This window comes from Manacus candei, unplaced genomic scaffold, assembly GCF_025592945.1.
Source record: "Manacus candei isolate 608988 ecotype Guabito, Panama unplaced genomic scaffold, ASM2559294v1 h1tg000065l, whole genome shotgun sequence".
NCBI lineage: Eukaryota > Metazoa > Chordata > Aves > Passeriformes > Pipridae > Manacus > Manacus candei.
In genome coordinates this window covers 12,577,945-12,600,278 of record NW_026138113.1, presented here as the reverse complement: position 1 = coordinate 12,600,278, position 22,334 = coordinate 12,577,945, and the positions used below count along the sequence as shown (strand labels likewise).

Here is a 22,334-nt window from a genome sequence, read left to right as displayed (position 1 = left end):
ACCCCCCGGTTCTTCCTCCCGCACCCCCAGGACCTGCCCGTGCAGCCCCCGTCCCTGCCCCAGCCCACTCCCGGGGTGCAGCAGCTCGGGCTGTATCCTGGCAGCTGAGCGAATTCATGGTACAAGTGATCCGCGACCCAAATCCTTGCAGCCCTCACACCCTTGGTTTGTCCAACAGAGCTACAGAAGAACTCCATGGGTTTTGCTAACACACTTTCCTACGTGGTCTGTCAGTCAGTTCAGCTTCTCAAGGTGCTGAAATCCTGCCCGGGGAGGCTCGAGCAGCCTAAAAGTGACATTGCTGTTTTCATGCAATCATACTTTTATGGTGCCCCTTATGTGTGGATTTCAAAGCACTTGTGCAAGAAAATTAGTGAGATGATTGAGACTGAACAGGAAATCAAAAGGAGAGCAAAAGATTGCCTTGCACAAATGCACACAGCAGGTTCCTGGTGCTCCTGGTCTGTGACTCCTCAGATCACACCAGAATGTTCCACGCTGTTGTTCCATCACTTTGTGTCACGAGAGGAGCTGGAGCAGCAGGAGAGGTGCCCAAAGAGCCTGTGGGAATTTCTGCCCTGAAGATCTTCAGAAGTTGACAAGGCACTGGGCACCTTGACTGACTTTGCCATCAGCCCTGCTCCGAGGAGGAGATGAGATCGTGGGCTCCACAGGGCCTTCCCAACCTCAGTTATACCCAAGGTGACATAAATCATATGGAGATATTCTGACCGTGTGTCAAGGGAAGATTTACACTTTTATCCACTTGAAATATATTTTAGGCCAGAATAATATGGATTAACAACACACATTCAGTCAATAGATGAAGTAGCAGCTTGTCTGGACTGGCTCTGAATCCTTGGAAAAATACTTGTTGGGGTGTGTAAGGGACCCAAATGTCCCTTTTGTGCCCACCCAGCCTCAGGAGTCCTTTGGCTCACCCTGCAAATAGTTACACCAATATTTAACATCATTGCTGGCAACAGCTCCACTCAAAGACATCTTTTACAGATGCTCGAATATTTTAATAATATAAAACCCAAGTTGCAACAGCTGAAAATATTAGAAGATGCATTTATTGTATCATTGGCATCATCTTTGATGCAAGTGTCTCAGTTTTTGGTTATCTTGCTTGTTTCCAAGCATTTAAGCTACATCACAGTGAAAACCTAGTGCTAATATGGTAACTAAACATTTTCCATAAAAGATTTATTGATTTTTCAGTCCTTTATGAGAACAGGTAAAAAATACAAATGAAATACTAAGGCTAGCACTGAAAAATCAAGTTACTAAGGCTTTCACTATAAAAATTGTGTCATTAGCAGAAATGGGGGTTCTGCTCACTTACCTGAATAATACACCAAAAATTGTCCAACTGTGAACAGAAGCTAAATTTTGTCAGTGCCTGCTTAGTTCAGCAGTGAGTACTTAGTGTAACAAAGATTTGCCTCCTACATGCAGCAGTGTTTTACCAGTGTTTTCTGGCACAGGTACATTTTTCTGCACATACAGCACATTAAAAACATGACAAAATATTTTATCCGCTTTAAACATTTCACTTATTAAGAGAAAACAAATTCAGACACAACAACATCAACACTTAGCAGTTTTGGACATAAAATATTCACTTTAGCAGTACAGTCATTTCATACAAGTGTAAGGCAAACTATAAAAAGTTAAATCAAAAGTTACATGTATCAAATGCTCAAGAAGGTTAAATTAAGTTTAAAAAATAATTTTTGCTGTTAAGCATTTTGTTGCCTATGTATAAAAGAAACAGTCAAATAAGAGTAAATGAAATTTTGAGTTATCACTGGAAAACATGAGTCCAAGCCAATCTAAATTTCCAAGGGCATATGTTCTTCTTGCTGCTATAAAGGCTGTTCTTCACTATTCTGCAACAAAATCCAAAGTACTCTTGGACAATATTATTGATGATCTTTGGGGGTTTTTTTCATCTATAAAATGGAGATAAAAGAGAAAATATCAAAACAACTGTTGACACTGCACAATTATAGAACACCTTGCAGTAGACAGAGGCTTGTCACTTAACCACTCCAAGGCAGGGAGTGCTCCAGTGCTCCCTGGATCCAAAGAACAGCAGCAGTGCTCCCTGGATCCAAGGCACAGCAGCAGTGCTCCCTGGATCCAAAGGACAGCAGCAGTGCTCCCTGGATCCAAAGGACAGCAGCAGTGCTCCCTGGATCCAAAGGACAGCAGCAGTGCTCCCTGGATCCAAAGGACAGCAGCAGTGCTCCCTGGATCCAAGGCAGGGCACCAGTGCTCCCTCTCCTTTCCCAGACAGCACCTCTGTGTGAGGCCTGTACTGATCAACCCCCAGGAAACTGCTGGAGAGTCACAAACCAGCACCAGGAAAAGAGGCTGAACAGAGGAAATACCAACTTCCTGATAAACACAGGGATTAGTTCAGAGTCCTGAGCTGACACTCTTTCTCTTTGTACCCTGGCAGGTTCAAAGGCTCTCTGATATTTTCCTACTTTAGCTCTCTCTCTCCAAGCACAAGCCCTGATGGAATTCCATAAGAGACCATTCCCATTGGTAGCACAGCACTGAACTGACACAAAGCACAATGCCATGGGCTACAAATCCTGAAAGCCTGCTTTTTCTGCAAATCAGTTCAGGGGCAAATTATGAAAACTGAGCTCACAGCATTTAGAACTCATAGAAAATTAGACTGTGACTACCTGCTTCTGTAACCTGTAGTACTTCTTGGAAAGATCAGCACTTGTCCGTCCTTTCTGAAATGGGTAAGACCACAAAATTAAATTCCAGTGATTACCCATTTCCTTTACTCCATTCAAAAGACACTTAATTTCTTCAGTCGTGAAATCTTTTCGGGTTCTTCTTCTTCTCTTGTTCAAGGTTCTCGTGTTCATGTCCAGGGGACATATTTCATTGCTCTGCAAATATTTATTTTGGTGTAATTACAAATGATGTCAATCTACAGACTATTTGGCATGTGGAAGTAGGGTATTACTGGCAATACACCCTTGAGCAGTTGTAAAGAAATGATCACACAGTCAAGGCGACAATTGCTCTTCAAGGTTTCTTCACTGTCACTCACTTACTGAAATACAGTATTTTTCTGTGATCTTTACCTTTGTTCCTGCTGTACCTATACAGTTTAATAAACCTTTAGTAGGTTTATGCCTTCAGGTTTCTGTTATTTCTATACTGTGCAAGCTTTCATCAACACAGGAAAAATCATACCTCCATATCCATTATTCAGAAAAGAGTGTCAGCTGAAAAATGCTTAACTCAGTTTAGGATAAATCACTATGACTGGAGTAGAATCAACCGAGCAACATCCTTTTAATGAGGTTCATTTTGCTACTGGGCTCCTGTTAAAGGTGACTTAAAAAGAAATTGTGCAATTCCCAGTGCTTTTGTTTGGACATCTACAGCTATGTGAGTGTATGGTTAGGCTTTGCACAACTCACCTCATCTTTCTCAAGTGCATGGATGCAATTTTCTTGGAAGTGCTGACATTGGTTGCACATTTCTTTGACTCCTTGTCTCTTCAAGTTGGCATCTTGGGTTTTTTGTAAAGCTGTGGAATTGGGAACAGGGAGGTTCTTGGTTACTTTAAACTAACTGAAATCTACTGGAAAACTAAATGTAGTGCTTAAAGGAGCATTTCTTTTAATGAACCTGAATATGTAAATGTTGCTGTATTAGTGATATCTCATTCCCCTTAGATCTTTTCCTCATAATTGACATTAACACAGGAGGATTATTTATGCATGGTAGCAACGAGCAAGTAGTAGTACTACTGATGTTTGAGTAACTCCCATGATTAAAGCTATAAGAGTTTATTTAAATCCTTAGCCATTTGGCCCCAATAACAAGACAGCTGCTTCTCTTAATGCCCTGACCTAAATGCAAACCTGATTTTTAAGTTATGCACATTAGAGAATTGATTTTCTGGTAATACTCACACTTTCCATAGGCAGGTGTCAAGTTATAATTGCCAGTCCACCTAATATTTTTATGATGTTCATCTCTGTTTGAAGTATTAGGCTTGGTTTTTCTACTTGGAGTCAACAGAATACCTTAAAAGAAATCCCAAACAATAAAGTATTTCACGTCTTTCTTAGGAAAAAACAAATCACAAAACACAAGTCATGTTTTAGGAATTAAAATTTAAGGGAGAACCATCTTTTGAGCCATATACTACCATGTGGTCTTGGAAGAAAGCCTGGGAAATTCAGTTTACTTCAGTTTACAGAAAATGTTTACTCGCTAAAGTTAATATATTGCTACAAAGGACCCTCAAGATAAAATATAGTTGTGTTTTGGGGATTATTTTAAATTTTAAAATACCTATCACAGACAAATTAATTTCTGAATCTGGAGAGGAAAAATATAAACAAATTTATAAATCAATCAACCAGCTTTTACTGGAAATTAATTAAATAAGGAACCATGTAAAGAAGGTTTTTGAAAATAAAATATTAAAAATAAATTGCGGATGGGTGGGCTGACTTTTCAAAAGAGAATGCATTTTAAAGGAATATTAATGGTTTAGAATTGAAGTACTGATTTAGAGAACTGCTTCAGCCTACTTGAAAAATTCTGGTCATCAGTCATAAGAGACAGTATTGGTTACTAGTTGATGAATGTAGTAATTATGACTGTAGGTGGAGCTCTGCAGGTACCCAAACCCACCACATTCTGAAAAAAATGGCTGCTGAGTTGTGTAAAAATATATATTAGCAGAGTAAGGGGAAAAATAACATTAATGGTTTTGCTATATTACAGAATAAAATCTCTAAAAGGTATGGACTCTGCTACAAATGGGGCACTTGTGTGTTATAAAGAACACCAGGTTTTATGGGCAACTGATGGTTCTGCAAACACAGGGTTCCTAAACTGCACTGCAGAAACTGGTGGAATTTATATTCCCTTTCCCATCTCTACCTTGTTAATAACTTCTTATTCAAAACTTCCCAGCAAATAAGTAGATAACATTTTCTGGCATACTAATATATAGATTATTCACAGAATTTGGAGAAGAAAAAAAGCCACCATAATTCTCTATCCATGGTAAAGTTCTGCAAAAGACTAACAGAAAATAATGGCTTTTTGCATTAATTGCCAAATCCAGCCCTTACTTTGGAAACTATCCCTTTTGCTCCTAAATGTTGATGTTTCTGTATGCAGCCTGTCTTTCCTCACTGGGGCCAGCATTATTTCTGGAAAATATAAGATGAACGCCAGTACAAATGTCAGTAAGTAGTAACTGTTTAATTTTCAAAATACCTCCTTTAAACCAGAAAAATAGAGGATGTGCTTTTATTTTATTCATTAAGAATTATAAGCATCTTAGACCCATATGTATATATTATATTATGATGTCATCCATTCACACTTAATTCAAATTATTATAATACATTCCCTTCCCTTAGTTCTTGACTGGCAAACATCACAGTCATCAAAGCCTGTCAGGAGGATCTGTCACCACTGCCAAGAAATACAAAAGATTCTCAAAACAAAAGTGGCCAGTTCTGATATCACTTAGTGCAAGTCACTGGTAAATCAAATGAAACGAGTGAGTTTAAAACAGCAGGGCAATCAGGATCAGATCACAGAAAGTTCCGAATCTGAAATACAGTTTCAAACAATGTTACAACTGCTAAAAACAAAACTCCGTGGTTACTGTCGTGAGTCCTGGGGGTGCCGCTGTTCCACAGAGCCGACTGGCAGAGCTCCTCCCTGTAGCGCTGCTCAGCTTCCAGGAGGACTCGGTGATGGTCACAGCGGTGCTGACAACTTTGTAACACCTTGGTGAAGGTTCTACTGTTGAAGGACAGTCCTCCTGCTGCACAACCTGCAAAACCAGGGGATATTGGAGGAATAGCAAGCAGAGATGCTGCAGAAGCCAACACCAAGTCCAGCATCTCGTTTTGATCACTATGATCTGCAGTTTGACCTCTGGTTTTCCATGGAAACATTGCAAAGAGGTTTCATTTTTATGTATTTTCTTGAAAATACTTATTGTTTTGTACTTTCTATCTTAAAAAAAAATAAAAAGTGTTTTCAATGTTTTATGAGACCAAGTTAAACCACACTTCAACTCCAGAAGTACTGAATGAGGCACAGATCCCCCCCAGAAGTAAAAATATTAGTGGGGTGGGAAGAAAGGGGCCTCAGTTCCATTTGCACATTTATCCAGGAGCCAAAATATAAGATATGCTTTGAAACTTTGTGTTGCAACAGTTGTCTGTATTAACTTGAATAAATGATAAGTCCAGCTTAGGCAGGAATTCCCTCACAGGAAGCCTTCCTGTTTATTTTTGAGGACGTTCCTAGGGTAATTTATGGTTCAGTTATTCTTGGATGTTCTCCTGATTAAGTTACATCAGCTGAAGGAGGGCTTGTGTGAGGAATCATAAGGGCAGTATGTGCAATGCTCAAGCAGTGCTAAAGCTCATCGAATTTAATTTGACAACTTGGATAAAAATAATGTTCAAAGGTGGGTTATGAGCTGCTTTGGGGTTTGTTTGGGGTTTGTTTGGGTTTTTTGTTGGGTTTTTTAATAAAGAAACACAGCTTGATTACAAAATCCCCTTAAAATCCTGAGCACCAGCAGCAATCTTATGACCTACTGACAGAGCAAGTTGAGCAGGTAGCAACTGAGGTCTGCAGTGCTGGATTACCCAAAATCTGAGAGCCTGTGCTGAATGAAGGGCTGCAGAACAGCCAGGAGGCTCAGCAGGAGAATCACTGAGGGAAAGGAGCAGGGCTAGTGTTCTTCTCTGCCTTTCCCATCAGAGAAAGGAGGAAATCACCCACTCAAGGATTCTTGTAAGAAGTGTAATCTTTTAAGCTCCTGTATATTGTTTGTTAGCAAGCCCACATTAAGATACCTGCAACAAAACTGCAATGCCAACTTTATTTCAATATTTAGCTTTTTTTTAGAGGCATAAAAAGGAAAGAGTTAAGATTTACATAATAGGTAACAGAACAGATGTGCTAAAATTTCTGTAATGTCAGAAATAACTGACTGCATTGCTGACTCTTTAAGGCTTCTTTTGTGTGCTCAGGAAAGAAAGACCTGAGGTGATATTTACCTGAACACCTTAAATCTGCCATTTTATGGGATGAAGATGTTGCTGAAGTACTTTTGTGTTTCCTGGTTATCTCTGAGTAGGATGAATTTTGATCTAAATGAGGAAGGAAAAATCACACTGAGAAAATGTAACCTTCTTCTGCCATGGTAATCATGCATCAGTGTGTCTACATTCAACTGCATTTTCTATTTGTAAATTATTAAAGTTAATAAACATAGCAGCAGAAAATCCAAATTAAATTCCTCAAGTTCAATGTACCACATTTACATTTTTGTAAATCCAGAATAATGATGTTCAATTCAGTGCTTTTTCATCCCTCTCCCAAAGGATGTTACTTCAACTTGGACACAGCAAATGAACCCTGTAAACTTAACTAAGCCCTATAAACTTTATTTCTGTTTGCAGTCTGATGCTGAAGGATGTGATGTACTGGAATAATATGAACTCTCAGTTAAAAAGGTATAACCTGGAGATCAGCTTGTCATCTGTAAAGCCACCATTCTGGCAAATACTAATCTAATGAACACTTATAAATTTTATAAATTAACAGGAAACTAAATGATGAATAAAGATTTGATTGGACAGACCCCAATTCTGGAATAAATTTAATAAATAATGTAATAAATGATCTAAGATCAGTGCAAATCTGAAAACCATTCATCTTAAGCACATGTTCAGCATGTAGGAACAGCTTCAGGCAAAAGTCACACTCACAGGGAGGTTCTGTCCCAGTCTTACAGGGACAGAACCAAACCAGCATCCTCCTGCATTTTCTGTTAATGGCTCTCACTGCTCAGTACAGATTAAAGACTAAACTGCATTCAGACTAAACTTGAAACATTTGTCTATGATACATTCATTTCAATAGTTAAAATCAACCAAACAACCAGAAAGTTACAATATGTATTAGAAGAAAAGTGAAATAAATATTCTTCTGGTAAAATTGTGTACAATATAAAATTCCAATACTGTGCAAACCAGTTAAAGGATATTAATCACATATAATGCACTCTGTAATCTAGTGATACATAACAACTGGTAAAAAGTAGTGATAAAAGTACACAAAATTAATTAAAAACTCATTAAGAACAAAATCATCTAAGAAGGGAATATGTTTAGCTGTTTGTACCTGCTGTGCATGTCTGTGTCCTATTTCTAACAGGCTCTGCTGGTGGTCGAAATAACTGTTCACTGGGAGACAACAGTGGGAACAAATGAAAAAGAATGAAATGCCACAACACACATTTACCTGTAAATTAATAGACACAGTCCAATGGAAAAATAAAAAAGAACATATTAAATATATGAAAGATAAAACTCTCAAAAAACTATTCTAATTATCCCAAGTTCCTGGGCTTATGGCCCCCAGTATGTAATTTGTTTCCAGAGGCCTGTGATCAGCATTCCTTGCAGGGCTGTACCCCATGGAATGCAGAGTTTTCCAGGGATGCTGGTTTCCAGGGTAATTTGCAATTCTGATTCACATAAAACTTTCACAACCTCTTCAAAATACTGTAGCCTTCACCATTTGTAGCAAATGCTCTGAAAGGTATTTGGTTTTCTTCTTTGCTTGCACTGGTCAACTCCTGTGCAACCAACATGTTCCTGTGATCCCCTGCAGGTGCCTTTGTGTGTCACTCACTCCCTGGGAATGCTGCAGGAGCAAGGACCCTAAGCCATGGTCATCCTTCACTAACTCCTGTTTGCACACAAATACACAGGCAAGCAGAGAGCTTTTGGGTTGGTTGGTTGGTTTTTCTTTAAAAAAAAAAGAGTTGTTTTGTGCTTCAGAAGCCAGAGCAGAAATAAAGAAGTTGTGTGAAATCATGCTGAGCAGTAGCAAAGCAAAATTCACCTGAATGTACCGTGGACAATTATCCAGGCTCTTGGGAATTTCTGTGGCAGTTGCAAGGTAACAGTATAATGCATGTAAGGGAACTGCACAGAGCAAGGGGCAGCCAGCCACAGAAAAAAACCCACAGTGACAATGTGGGACTCAAAAAATCCCCAAACCAAACAAAGGAGAAAAAAACTCCAAAAGCAAAACCCCAAAACAAAAAAAAAAAAACACTCACCATGAAACAAAACAAAACACAATCAAACAAAAAGAGCAAAACCAAACCAAAACCAAAACCAACCAACTAAAAAACCCAGAGAAACACGGTTTTGCTCATACTCTCCCACTGCATATCTTGAGGGATGTTCCTGATATAAATTCAAGAGAATGGCTTCTGTGTTTATCATTGCAAGTTGCCTATCATTAATTTATTTATTATCAATAGGAAAGATAAGCATCAGAAGCACAAAAAGAAGAGGAAAGTCATCATTTGTGTGAGAGCAATGAACAAGAGAACAGGGAATGACTAAACAGGAATGACTTTCTCTTCCCATGCAAAGAAACAATGGAACATGAGGGGAGAAAAGTGGAGGGAAAACGTTTTCCTCGGTTTGTAGCCACTCCAATTCCAATGTTTTTTCCAGCAGTTCTCTCTCCCTGCTGGTTTCCTGTGGAGTGCCCATCATAGAACCCCTTGTGGGGTGTCCAAACCAGTGGGTCAGATCTTTCTCTGTTACATCAGGGAGAGTTTTGAGGCCAAAGCCAGGGATGATTTCTCCCCACTGTGCTGAAAGTGCTAAACATGGCCTGGAAGGGGCTCTCTGTACAACCCACCAGGCAGAGAAAAAGATCAGGAGCTTTTGTTACTGCAGTGTCTACAGTCTGTGATCTGTGATCTCAAAGACACTCCCACAGAGTATCCTCTAGTGGGCCACCAAAGGGCTGTGGCTTTTCACTAGAAGAAAAGGACACAGTTAGTAACAGATAATTTAAAAGGCTGACATTCCATTTGGAAATTCCAAGGGCAAGGCAATTGAGTATTTCTGCTAAGGTCCAGGATACTCACCTTGCTAGAGGAACAGACTGATTTTTTACACAGGCAGTTTTGTCATTCCCACTGTGACTTTGCAGTGCTCTGTCTGTTTGCAGTCCACTCCCTGAACATGGAATATTGCTCTGTCCACTCTGTCCAGCAGAAGCTGCATCTGTGGTGTTCACTGTTTCACTTTTTCTTGGAGGACAGTTTACAGCTGGAGCAAGAACCTGACCATCCAACTTCAAGGTCAACTGTGGGCTATGATCTTCTTTGTGTGCTCTTTCCAGGTACATTTTTGGACCAGCAGGATTCACCTCATGGGATTTCAATGCTTCAGAATTGGCTGGATTTGAGGATCCATCCACAAACACTCCTCCCTGCAGTCCTTCCTGTATTGAAAAATAGTTTGTGACTATATGAGCTCTGCAGAATCTTAAATAAATCCACTAACAAGATTAACTAATAGACCAGTTGAACTCTGAAGGTAAAGCAAATCCCAAAGAAGCTTCAGAACCCCCTGAGTGAGCAGAGCCCCAGGACAGCAGTGCTGCTGGAGGTGTTCACGGGAAAGGCATTAAGGAATTTGCTACTAATGCCAGGCACTGCTAGAAATGAACTTAAGAGCCATCTAAGTAACTCATAAACTCACTGTTCCAAACCCAGGGATACCAAGCAGCTAAAAAGCACAAGGAAAATATGAAACAACCTTATTTCAGTCTATGTTCACATCCTCCTTTATCATTTGTCCCACCATAGCTGTACAATCATGGGCATTTCATGCATGCAAATATTAAAATTATAGGTTTGAATGTCCAACAATTAAAAATAAATTGAACTTCTTGTTTTGCCAACCTAACTATCTCTATTTTGTAGAAAATCTGCATTTATAATAAACTAAAATGCTTCATAAAACACAGATGCCTCCATTCTCTGATTGCCCTGCACAGGAGTAACTTGGTAAGATCTACAATAATGGTAAAACTGCAGGTTGTAGATTCACACACATCCAGTATTTTCCCTGCTTTTTTAGCTCACACTGAAATTATCCCAAGGGTTTACTTTCCCTTTTTCCCTAAACTCTGTAAAGATTTGCTTAGTTTTATCCTACTTTGGTAAATAGGCCAACCTCAGCATGTTGTTGTTCAATCAAGTTTATTCTGTGTAAAATTTCATTTGCTTTCTTCCAGTAGTCTTGTAGACTCCTTTTCCTGACTTGCACATCCAATTCTTCTTCATTGCTCACACTTAATGAATTATCATTTATTTTCAGAGACAATTGTTCAGCTTTATAAAATAAAAAACAACATTAATACTTAACATTTTATCAATGAACATCTTAGTATGTATTATATTTTATTATGCTGAGGGACAGCCCCAATAATTTAATGCAAAGTATAATCTCAGAATAATAATTTTTATAAAACTTAAATGTACACATAAATGTTAACACACTTCAAATATAAATTGCAGTTACAAGAGGTGAGATTGCAGTTAGAGTTACTATGAGCTGCTTCCACAATGATGCTGTGTAAAAAATGACTTTTTCATTGACTTAATCCTAACTCTATAGGTTCTTTACCAGTATAAGTTTCTACTTTTTTAAAAAACAATTCCACATTAATGGACACTGCAAACCACCACACCCCCTTAATCTTAAACAAAACTCTCAGTTATGATTTCAGTACAAAAATGTAGACACATGAAATTTAGTAATTAGCAATTGCAAACCTTCCATGCTGTAGAGATTAGAGGACAAGGTGTCTTTCTGTTTCACTGGTAGAATTGCACAGATAATTAATAAAAAACTTAAGCAAGGTGCCCTAAAATACACCCTACCTTCAAAAGAAAGAGTAAGATTTCTTAATATTGCAAAATGATTGTAGTCACAGTGATTTCAGGTTGGATTATCTACTGGTGTATTCTCTCCCTACAATGGTACATCCCCAGGAATAGAGTATCCACACTGCTTTTATTTTTCACATGATTAATAGAAAGGAAAGCTCTTAAAAACTGGCCCTACATTTACAGGTTTACAAATGCACTACTGCAACACTAGTGAAATTTTTGGTTTTCTTTTTTCTGCCTAAATGCCACAGTTTGGTGGCAAATAGGCAACTTCTCTGCAGAAAACAAACCCCTCTGGGAGCAGACAGAATTACAGAGCTGCCACAGTTAAAGTCATTCAGGAAAGCAGCAGAACACAGAGATGGAAACAATCACTGTCATTTTTAAAGCAGTAACAGCAAACTTACTCATCTGTTTGCAGTTCTGCAGCACAAAAGTAGCAGCTTTGATCAGTTCCTCATCCTGAGATTCTGTTAATACCTGAATCATAAGTGGAAGGCCATTGTTCTGAAGCAGTTCACACTGGTTTTCTTCTAAAATGGGGCATTATAAAGGAAAAGAGATTGGTTTCAGCCTCAAACATACTCAATCCTACAGTAATTTTAGGAGCTAACACTTACAGTTTTCTGGGAAATTCTGAAAAAGATATTTTCCTTTTACAGATCCAAGGCTGCTGCAATGATCCACTCCCTGGGTGGCAGCAGCAGAGCTTTACATCACACAGGATGATTTGGCCAAAAATCAAATTTCTTGTAAGAAAACTGAAGGACGACCGAGACAAATTATATGATGGAGTTCCAAATTCATTTAATTGTTGCCTAAAACATTTGAGTTGTGGCTTCTGTACCTCTTTTCTTCCATTATACTACACTACATTTCTGTAAGCCCTGAGGTACAGAACTATCAAAGGTTTAAAGTTTATAATTAGCAATACTGTAGTAAATTTAATAGTTTAATCCTGGTCTAACCACTCTCTTCCTCTTCATTAACTATGTCACCAGATAAATTTTATATTTTATTGATTGATTTGTTATTTATTTATTTATTTACTAATTTATTTTCATTTATTCATTATTGTTAACTCATTTGCATATGTATTCATCAAACTTGCAACTTGATAAAAATAGTTCTGTGTTGTTTAAATGTGATAAAAAAGGAATTAAAAAATGAAATATGATTATTTTGTGTTGACATTTTAAGAGAAACTTTTATTCTGTTGGTTTAATCATATTTCTATTCAAAAAACATTTTCCATTAAGCTTTGTTTCAATTAATTCTTCATGCAAAAATGTCTTTTAAAATAGACTTATGACCTACTGAGCTAATTATTCAATGTTATTGACATTCAGAGGATGATAATCAATCAGAATTTTTGAACATGGAGCCCTGAGGAGCCTGACAAAAAGATTTCAGGGATACTTACTGTTTGTTATTTCAAAACCAATGCTATTATATAGCCTTTAAAAAAATTAATAGCTATATAACCAATGGACAGAACCTGTATATATCAAGGACCATTGAAAGAGAGCTCAAGACAACTCATTTGGTATGTTTATATTGCAGTAGTTTTTAGGTCTGGATTAATTCCACCCAGTGATACCTAAGCCCAGCCCTGAATTCTTGCATAATAGTCTATTTTTTCAAAGCTCTTAAAGACACCATCTGCTAACAAGTTTTAAATTTTAAAGATGGAACATTATAGAAAACCTTTTTTCCTAACTATTAACATAATATTATTTAACAGAACTTTCCCTCATGTTCCAGTCTTGCTGAAATGACCCCACTGAAGGAGTTTGTATGTGAGAATTTAGCAGAAGCTGACAGAACAGATCTTACCACAAACTTCAGTACAGTGTCCAATTGTCAGAATAATGCTGATTTTTTCTCCTGTGTTCAGTGTCTCGTTGCACAGCAGCTTCAGCAGCTCTGCCACGGTGTGATACTTTGCCAAGACAACCCCCATGGCAGCTGTGATGTTCAGAATAATCAGGAGAAAAATAAAGTGGATAATGAGTGTACAGACATCCCCCCAGTGTGCAGTGCTGTTCTCAAGGGAGTCCCACAGAGCTCCCCGAGCCTTGGGGCTGCACAGTTCTGCTCCTCTCTGTCTCTAACCCCTGATTCCCACAGCCCTCCTGGGGCTCCCAAATCCAGCACTGCCCTTCCTCCCACACTGTGGGCTTTGCAGTTGTGACATCTGACAAACAAGGGCTTGCAATGGGTAAGTTTTGTAGATCTCTGCTGAACCTCTCCACATCATCTATCAGCTCCAGTGCAGAGCAAAACAGAGTTGAATAAGGTTTGACACAGAGAGTATCTGCCACAAAAAGAGCCAGGAATGTTTCTGCTAGAGGGCAACCTCTTCCTGAAACTGGGAACACCACTGCTGGTCCATCCATGCTGAAGCCTAACCCTGTCACATACCACCTGATCTGAAAGTAGACTCAGAACTAGTGCAGGTGTATGTTTTTAAACTTCTGTGACCTTCCATGAGTGAGCCCTTATGGCACAAGTGTCAAATGTAACAACCACAAGTCACCAGATCACAGGCTTCTCCAAAGGTTCTGATGGAATACAGAGACTTCCTTAGGATGGCACTGCCCAGGCAGCACAGCAGAGTAAAGGTTTGTCCTGCACACACCCCACATCTGCCCAGCCCCACCTCTGAGTCACCAAACTTCCTAAAGCTCACCAAGTTTGTTATTCAAACACAGACCTAACTCCAGGATCCAAACTGATTGCCATGCCCAGGTCTCAGCTTACCCAAAACTAGCTCTAGCATCTTATCTCTCATTTTTGAGTATGGTTTAAATCTTACTGTTTATTTTAGCAACAATGGGAAAGTAAACCACCTCAGATGAACTGGACCACCCTCCATACAGGTATTTGAATTTTAAAAAAATCTGCAGCATCAACTGGGATGTTTACAACTGACTGGCCTTTTAGCATCCATTTATATCACTTTTCCACCAACACAAGAGTTTAAACATTTTAAAATTAGTATATATAGAAAATGACAGCTGTCTTTGCACTCACAGTTATTAGCAATGCAGGCATCCAGAGTCTTGGTTACTACTACTGCAAGTTTTGTGCCAGAGTGGCTCAAACAGGAATCATGCATAAGCTCGAGGAGAACTTTAGCTAATGTATCCAATCCTCCAATAGAAACAAAATATTTCTGCACATATGCTTAGTGGAAAAAAAAAAAAAAAGAAAAAAAGTGTTTAAAGTAATTTAATTAATTTAAGTAATTTAAGTAATTTAATGCAAATTACTTTAGCATTTTGCCAATTAGGTTCAGTGTAGTTTTTCTACGCCATACAACAGAAGTTGGATACATATTAACCTCAAAAAATGTAGTATCTGTCAGATGAAATAGTTACAGGAAACAATGACCCTAATACAGCATACAAATGGCAAACATTATGCCCAAGTTCTACCTAAATAATTGGTTTTAGTGATGTAATAATGACTTTTATTTATAAAATACTTCTAATCAAAACAGCTTCCAAATAATCTTTACTGACCTCACAAAATGTAACTGGTTTGTGGCTATTTTGTACTTACACTACATTGGACTTAAGCACAATGTAGTGCAAGTAAAGATGGTGGAATACAGTTTTCAGAGTAAAGGTTGGAAGAACAGCAAATGAATTTGTAGAGATTGACCAAAAAAAAAAAATTAACTATCACATTAAACTTGCTTTTAACAAAAGCAAAACTATGTAAAGCTTGAGCTGCACTTACAGTTATTTGCAACTGTGAGACCAACAAATGAACAAATGGGCCGAACTATGTCAGGCTCTGTGCAACTCTCCAGCCACTCCTTGGCATAGGGGAAAACTGAGCAGCAAATGTTCTGATTATCTTCTGGGAAAATAAACACAAATAACCCCAATGCAAATGTCACGTGCAATGTCAGTTGGACAGTAAGATGAAATCAAACTGTTGCCCCTGTGGAGAAGGACTTTAAACCCTGGCAGAGCAGAGCAGAGCAGAGCAGGGCAGGGCAGGGCAGGGCAGAGCAGGGCAGGGCAGGGCAGAGCAGAGCAGGGCAGAGCAGGGCAGGGCAGAGCAGGGCAGGGCAGGGCAGAGCAGGGCAGGGCAGGGCAGGGCAGGGCAGAGCAGGGCAGGGCAGGGCAGGGCAGGGCAGAGGAGGGCAGAGCAGGGCAGGGCAGAGCAGGGCAGGGCAGGGCAGGGCAGGGCAGGGCAGAGCAGAGCAGGGCAGGGCAGGGCAGAGCAGGGCAGGGCAGGGCAGGGCAGAGCAGAGCAGAGCAGGGCAGAGCAGAGCAGGGCAGGGCAGAGCAGGGCAGAGCAGGGCAGAGCAGGGCAGAGCAGGGCAGGGCAGAGCAGGGCAGAGCAGGGCAGGGCAGAGCAGGGCAGGGCAGAGCAGAGCAGAGCAGGGCAGGGCAGGGCAGAGCAGGGCAGGGCAGGGCAGAGCAGGGCAGAGCAGGGCAGGGCAGGGCAGGGCAGAGCAGGGCAGGGCAGGGCAGGGCAGGGCAGGGCAGGGCAGAGCAGGGCAGAGCAGGGCAGGGCAGGGCAGGGCAGGGCAGAGCAGGGCAGGGCAGGGCAGGGCAGGGCAGGGCAGAGCAGGGCAGAGCAGGGCAGGGCAGAGCAGAGCAGAGCAGGGCAGGGCAGAGCAGGGCAGGGCAGGGCAGGGCAGAGCAGGGCAGGGCAGGGCAGGGCAGAGCAGGGTAGGGCAGGGCAGGGCAGAGCAGAGCAGCACGCACCGTTCTGGGGGTTGTTCACGCAGGCACAGAGGGCGCTGCACACCGAGCTCCACAGCTGGTAGCGCTGCTCCGTGTGCGCATCCGACAGCTCCAGCTCACACCCGGACAGGGTTGTTCTGTCAGGGACAAACAAGGCCCCGGGAGTCAAGGAAAGGTCACTCCTCATCAGAGTACCCCGTGTGTTCGACTGCTGTGTGTTTACCTGAAGAGCTGCAGCAGCAGGCTGATGCAGCCCGTGTCTCTGACATAGGTTTGCCCGTTTTCTACAAGAGAACACACATAAGACTCCACGGACAGGGGCAACTTGAGACAAAATCTTAATGTCAGGTTTGATTTACAGACATACATTTCATTTCCTAAGCATAGATCCTCCACAAAAACAAATACAAAATCACATCAACACCCTGGTGGAAGCATTCCATTTCTTTCCGTCTTTTTCTACACATTGTCAGAAACTACTGGTTTGCATCACAATTTTTTAAACTGTATTTTTAAAACTAAACCACTTTCTGCTGTTTAAAGAAAACTCAGTGAGCAATTACCTACTTAGACAACTCAGGTTCAGTCACATGCAAACACTCATCTTTATAAATTCACTTTACCAAAACATTACTAATTGAAAATCTGAATTTTGCAGGGCAGATTGGCAAACAGAAAAAAGTGGTGGTGTAACACAGGGAAAAAACCCAACTTACTATTATTTGAAACCAGTACTAAGATGACATAAACAGACATTCTTTTCAAGTTCACACCAGAATCCTTATTAATTAAAAATAAAATGAGGTCTTCAAACAATGCAGAAGTACAGGAAGTCTGTTGACAATACACTGAAAACAGAAAATGAACACCATTAAGTCCTAAAGTAAGTTGCTCATAATCCTAAATTATTAAGTCTGCGTTGTGGCCAGTACTGGGGAGTGGAGACAAAACAGGACTATAAAGTGACCGAGGGCTTCCCCTCGGGGTGAGTTCCAAACCAACCAGGGCTTGGCAAACTCTGGGACAATCTGAGTCATTCAACACTTGCTGCTGAGGAGGAGGAGGAGCTCAGCTGTCTGGGAACAAGCAGAAGTGCTGCCTGCACAAATCAGCAGGGAACTGCATCACATCCAGGCGTGGACAGTGCAACAGTGGCACCTTTACTGCCCCTTGCTCCAACTGATCATCTTGTAATCTGATTTTCTGAGGCCAAAAAAAAAAAGTGGAGACAAAGCACAAGAGAAGTATTTCTCATTCAGAAATACAAAAAATATTGCTTCATATTACCATTACTCTCTATAATAATGCCCAGTGTAAACAAAGCTGCTTCCTTTACTATGCCATGAGCACTTGATTTGGCAAGGTCATTTATAAACATCAAACCACCAATTTCTCGAAAATATTCACTTGCTTTACCTACAACAGAGAAAAATAACAAAAATTAACCTTTAGCTTTTGTTTCCTTGGAAATTGAAAGCCTCCCAAGATTTTACAAATTCTCAAGCCTTAAATCCTTTAGACAATTCTTTTACAGTGACCAGCACTTCTTAACATTCATGGTGAACATAAATGTTTCTGAGGAAAAACATTTCTTACTGTTTTGTTGACAAATTGAGTAAATAGTGATCAAAGCTTCCTTCTGAGACAGAGGGCAGTCCATCTGATATTTAAGGCATTCAAGCAGTAAGTTCAGATCTGTTTTCATATCTAAGAGCAAACACAAAAAACTTCATGACAATTGTTATGTTTCTATATATTAATCTGTTCAGTATCACAAAAAACCTGTCCAAAAATAAAAAAAAAGGTGAGCAAAAATAAAGCTACACCACTTCTATCCATCCATAAATAACAAACATACTTAACCAAGAAATATTCCTGTCCAGGGTTTGTTATTTGAGAATGATTTCCTTTGGCCTTTAATCACTAGTAACCATTAGGAAATGTGATGTAGATTACTAAATATTCAATTCACAATTGCAAGGTGCATTCAGTGTAAAGTGAATAATCCAGGACCATTACAATGTTCAGAGTGAAAATACAGTTGAAAATCTACAGAGTGACAGGGAAAGAATCCAAACAGCACAAGGCTGGAACGTGGTGTTGAGTTGCAGGAGACATGGTCATGCAGCACAGCAGCACAGGCTTGAATTAGCTGGTTACTGAGGTTACACAAAGCATTTTCTGGGCACCTACATACAGCCCTAGGTAAGTAAAAACTTGGAAAACCTGTTTCTTAAGCTTTGGGTTATAATAAAAAGCTTATTTGGTAATTATTTGCAAAAGTAACAGCAGTTGTATATTGTAAACTCTTGTGAGATTGGGAGTTTCTCAAAAAAGTTATAATACAATAAAATGTAGGTAAATATTAGCAATTTTTTTTAAAAAAGGTAACCTTGTGGTGTGATTTACTATTTGAATATTTGTCATTAGATTTGCCCTTTAGGTATCCAATCCAAAATTCAGAAAAAGAGCATTTTCCCAACAGCTCCCCCCCCCGTCAGGCCTATCACAGTCTACTAAAGATTTGTAGAGTTGATGCAGATAATAAATGACAAATTCTCTTGGGTATCTTACCACACTGATTCTTCTGCACCTTTTCAGTGTCCATTTTTGGTTGTATCTCTGTTCCTGTTCTACAACAGCAAGGAAAAAGCGTTGTCATTTCTGTTCAGATTAGCAGTGTTTATAACACATGCAGTATAAATTACATCATTTTTCTTACCATGCATTCTTTCCAGTTTTCTGGTTTTACTCTGTCATCTGACACACACACAGTTTAATGTTCTCTTGCATGGCAAAGATTTCCTTTGGAAATGCAGTATTTTATAGTAGCCCTGCATTTGTAATACTGTGTTAACATCTGAAAGTTAACATTTTGCAGGAATCAGGTGTTACCATTGTGGGGGCACCATCAATGTCTCTGTGTCATTGATCACAATAAAGCTGATCCAATTTCCCTTCCAATAGTTGCCAACTTTGTCATCAGCCAACAACTTGCACTAAAAGCACCAAGAAATGTTACATAGAGGGTGAACATACAAAACCTTCAGCTGCTGCTCAGGGAGCCACTAAACCATAACTTTTATTGGCACTGGTCAAACCAAAACCAATGCTGAGACATGATTCCTTAAACTAAGAATTAATTTTAATTCACCAAAGACTTTACATGAACCATGTAACCCACAAACCCCAGAGTACTGATTCTTCACAAACCTGATGTGCCAGGATCTGGGATTTAATTGAACAGCAGGGTGACATTTAGGTTTGGAGAGAGAAAGATGATCCCTCAAACATGTCCCAAGCCCCACACACAAAAGGTTGATTCAACCATCACAGTAACCTATTTCAATTTCTCAAAAATTATTTAGCTCCAGGTAGAAACTTTAAATCACTGACAAATTCAGCTTAATACTGGATTAGTTTTCCTTCTCAAAGTGGAGCAGAGGCTCTAAGCAGCATCAGTGTCCTCTTGATGAAGACAGCCAGCCCTGCTTTCCATCTAGAGTTTAGGATTGTCCCCATTCCTTTGCTGTTTCCATTAAGAGGGAAAATTTAAAAAGAGCACATCTTCCTTTACCCTTTCAGAAGTCATAATATATATGTATTTCATTTCCTTGCAAATCCAACCCTGCCACAGGGAAAAGCTTGTAAGTCTTCCTCACCTCTTATTGCCCCTTCTGCTACCACCCTGCCAGCCTAAGAGAAAACAAAACCCCTACATGTTCCCTAGCAAAAGGAAGGCTGTAAAAATCAGCTAACTCTGGAGCTAATTGCATTTTAGTAGAGTTTAATTGTATACACATTTATACAATTAAGGAGACTTTAATATAAGAAGCACAAGGTTTTTAAAACTGTATAGAAAGATACATCTTGACCTTACCTGGGTCTGTTTTTTTGCAACCTACAGAAGGTACACAAAGCAATATTTATAAGCCAGCCTACATTAAATGCAAATAGCTCCACTCTGTTGTTGCGTCACAGGGCAAAGACAAAAAGACAAGCTACAAGATTTGCTGCAATGATCTTTTGGCTAATGTTGCATATAAAACAAATCACCCATCGATTATGGAAAATAACCCAGTAACATCCCTTCAAACCTCAAAAACCCACTCTCAGAGCAGTGCAGGTCCGTCAATCTGTTTGTTCAGCAGCACTGGAGCACACGGGCCAACCAGCCAGCCTCGGTGGGATTTATCCTCGGACCAAACCCGCTGTTGGTGTTCCGCGGACACCAACACTCCCAGCAGCAGCGAGGCCGTGAGGGCACTGGGCAGGGCACCAGGGCTTTGAGGTGTTCCTGCCCTGCTTCAGCTCCCTCCCTCAGAGGAGCCGTGTGAGCCACAGCTCCGTACCACAGCCCGCTCGGAAGGCTTTGCGAGCGCTCCACATCGTCCCGAATATAAAGCGGAAAGAACATGTAAAAGACTTTAAAAAAAAAAGGAACAAAAAAAAAGGCGAACAGCATAAAGATGAAACAGCAGCAGCATTCATCTGTGGGAGGGTGGGAGCACCGAGAAGTGCGAGATGGGGCACGGATCGCGTACCTGTGACCCGGCAGCGGGGGTAGCTCTGGGCACACACCGAGGCGATGCCGGTCCTGCCGCCGAGCCCTGCCCGTCGGGCTGAGGGGGGAGCGGTGATCCCTTGGGCTGAGGGGGAGCGGTGATCCCTGGGCTGAAGGGGGAGCAGTGACCACCTGGGCTGAGGGGGGAGCGGTGACCCCTGGGCTGAGGGGGGAGCAGTGACCACCTGGGCTGAGGGGGGAGCGGTGACCCCTGGGCTGAGGGGGGAGCAGTGACCACCTGGGCTGAGGGGGGAGCGGTGACCCCTGGGCTGAGGGGGGAGCAGTGACCACCTGGGCTGAGGGGGGAGCGGTGACCCCTGGGCTGAGGGGGGAGCAGTGACCACCTGGGCTGAGGGGGGAGCGGTGACCCCTGGGCTGAGGGGGGAGCGGTGATCCCCTGGGCTGAGGGGGGAGCGGTGATCCCCTGGGCTGAGGGGGGAGCGGTGATCCCCTGGGCTGAGGGGGGAGCGGTGACTCCCCGGGCTGAGGGGGGAGCGGTGACCCCCGGGCTGAGGGGGGAGCGGTGACCCCTGGGCTGAAGGGGGAGCGGTGACCACCTGGGCTGAGGGGGGAGCGGTGACCCCTGGGCTGAGGGGGGAGCGGTGACTCCCCGGGCTGAGGGGGAGCGGTGACCCCCGGGCTGAGGGGGGAGCGGTGATCCCCTGGGCTGAGGGGGGAGCGGTGACCCCCCGGGCTGAGGGGGGAGCGGTGACTCCCCGGGCTGAGGGGGGAGCGGTGACCCCCCGGGCTGACGGGGAGCGGCGGCCCCGCCGTGCCCGGCCCTGCCCGCGGTGCCTCCTGAGGGGAGCGGGGCCGCCCTCAGCCCGCGCCCGGCCCTTCCCGCCCTCGGCGGTCCCTCAAGAGCCGCCGCCGCCGCCGCGGCGCCGCCCGAGCACCTCAGGGAGGGCTCCCCTCGGGCACGGGCCATCCCGGAACCTTCGCCTGATCCAGCGGAAATTCACTTGGCTTTCACCACAGGCTGGAGAGACCTTTAAGATCACCCAGTCCAACGCTGCCGCTGTAACCCCTGAACCACATCACCCAGCGCCAGATGCAGACGCCTCAAACACCTCCAGGGATGGTGACTCCAGCACCTCCCTATTCCAGTGCCTGATCACCTGAACAGTGCAAGTTTTTTCTAATACCTAATCTGAATCTCCCCCGTCTCAGCTCGAGGCCATTTCCTCTGGTGCTCTCACTGCCGGCCCGGCAGGAGACCGACCCCTCCTCACTACACCCTCCTGTCAGA

At 41.9% G+C, this 22,334-nt stretch overlaps 1 protein-coding gene across 5 annotated transcripts; it reads right to left on the bottom strand.

Moving 5' to 3' along the window:
- Positions 1–51: 51 nt before the first annotated feature.
- On the bottom strand, positions 52–22,298 carry TERB1 (telomere repeat binding bouquet formation protein 1). Of its 5 annotated transcripts, none has more exons than XM_051805772.1 (21): positions 22,231–22,298; positions 19,096–19,154; positions 18,118–18,228; positions 17,809–17,937; positions 17,238–17,369; positions 16,745–16,805; positions 16,543–16,658; positions 15,560–15,682; positions 14,849–15,001; positions 13,649–13,780; positions 12,220–12,345; positions 11,094–11,251; positions 9,998–10,356; positions 8,224–8,285; positions 7,095–7,187; positions 5,681–5,851; positions 5,136–5,216; positions 3,960–4,073; positions 3,462–3,571; positions 2,706–2,921; positions 52–1,958 (listed from the first exon to the last, which is right to left on the bottom strand). In XM_051805772.1, exons 2-21 carry the CDS (start codon positions 19,127–19,129, stop codon positions 1,929–1,931), a joined length of 2,511 nt encoding a protein of 836 aa, XP_051661732.1. In that variant the 5' UTR covers positions 19,130–19,154; positions 22,231–22,298; the 3' UTR covers positions 52–1,928. The 5 variants fall into 5 exon arrangements, with proteins under 5 accessions (XP_051661732.1, XP_051661731.1, XP_051661734.1 ...); XM_051805771.1 differs by lacking the exon at positions 22,231–22,298 and adding an exon at positions 21,066–21,178; XM_051805774.1 differs by lacking the exon at positions 22,231–22,298 and adding an exon at positions 21,066–21,178 and having other exon boundaries at positions 2,706–2,759.
- Positions 22,299–22,334: the final 36 nt, after the last annotated feature.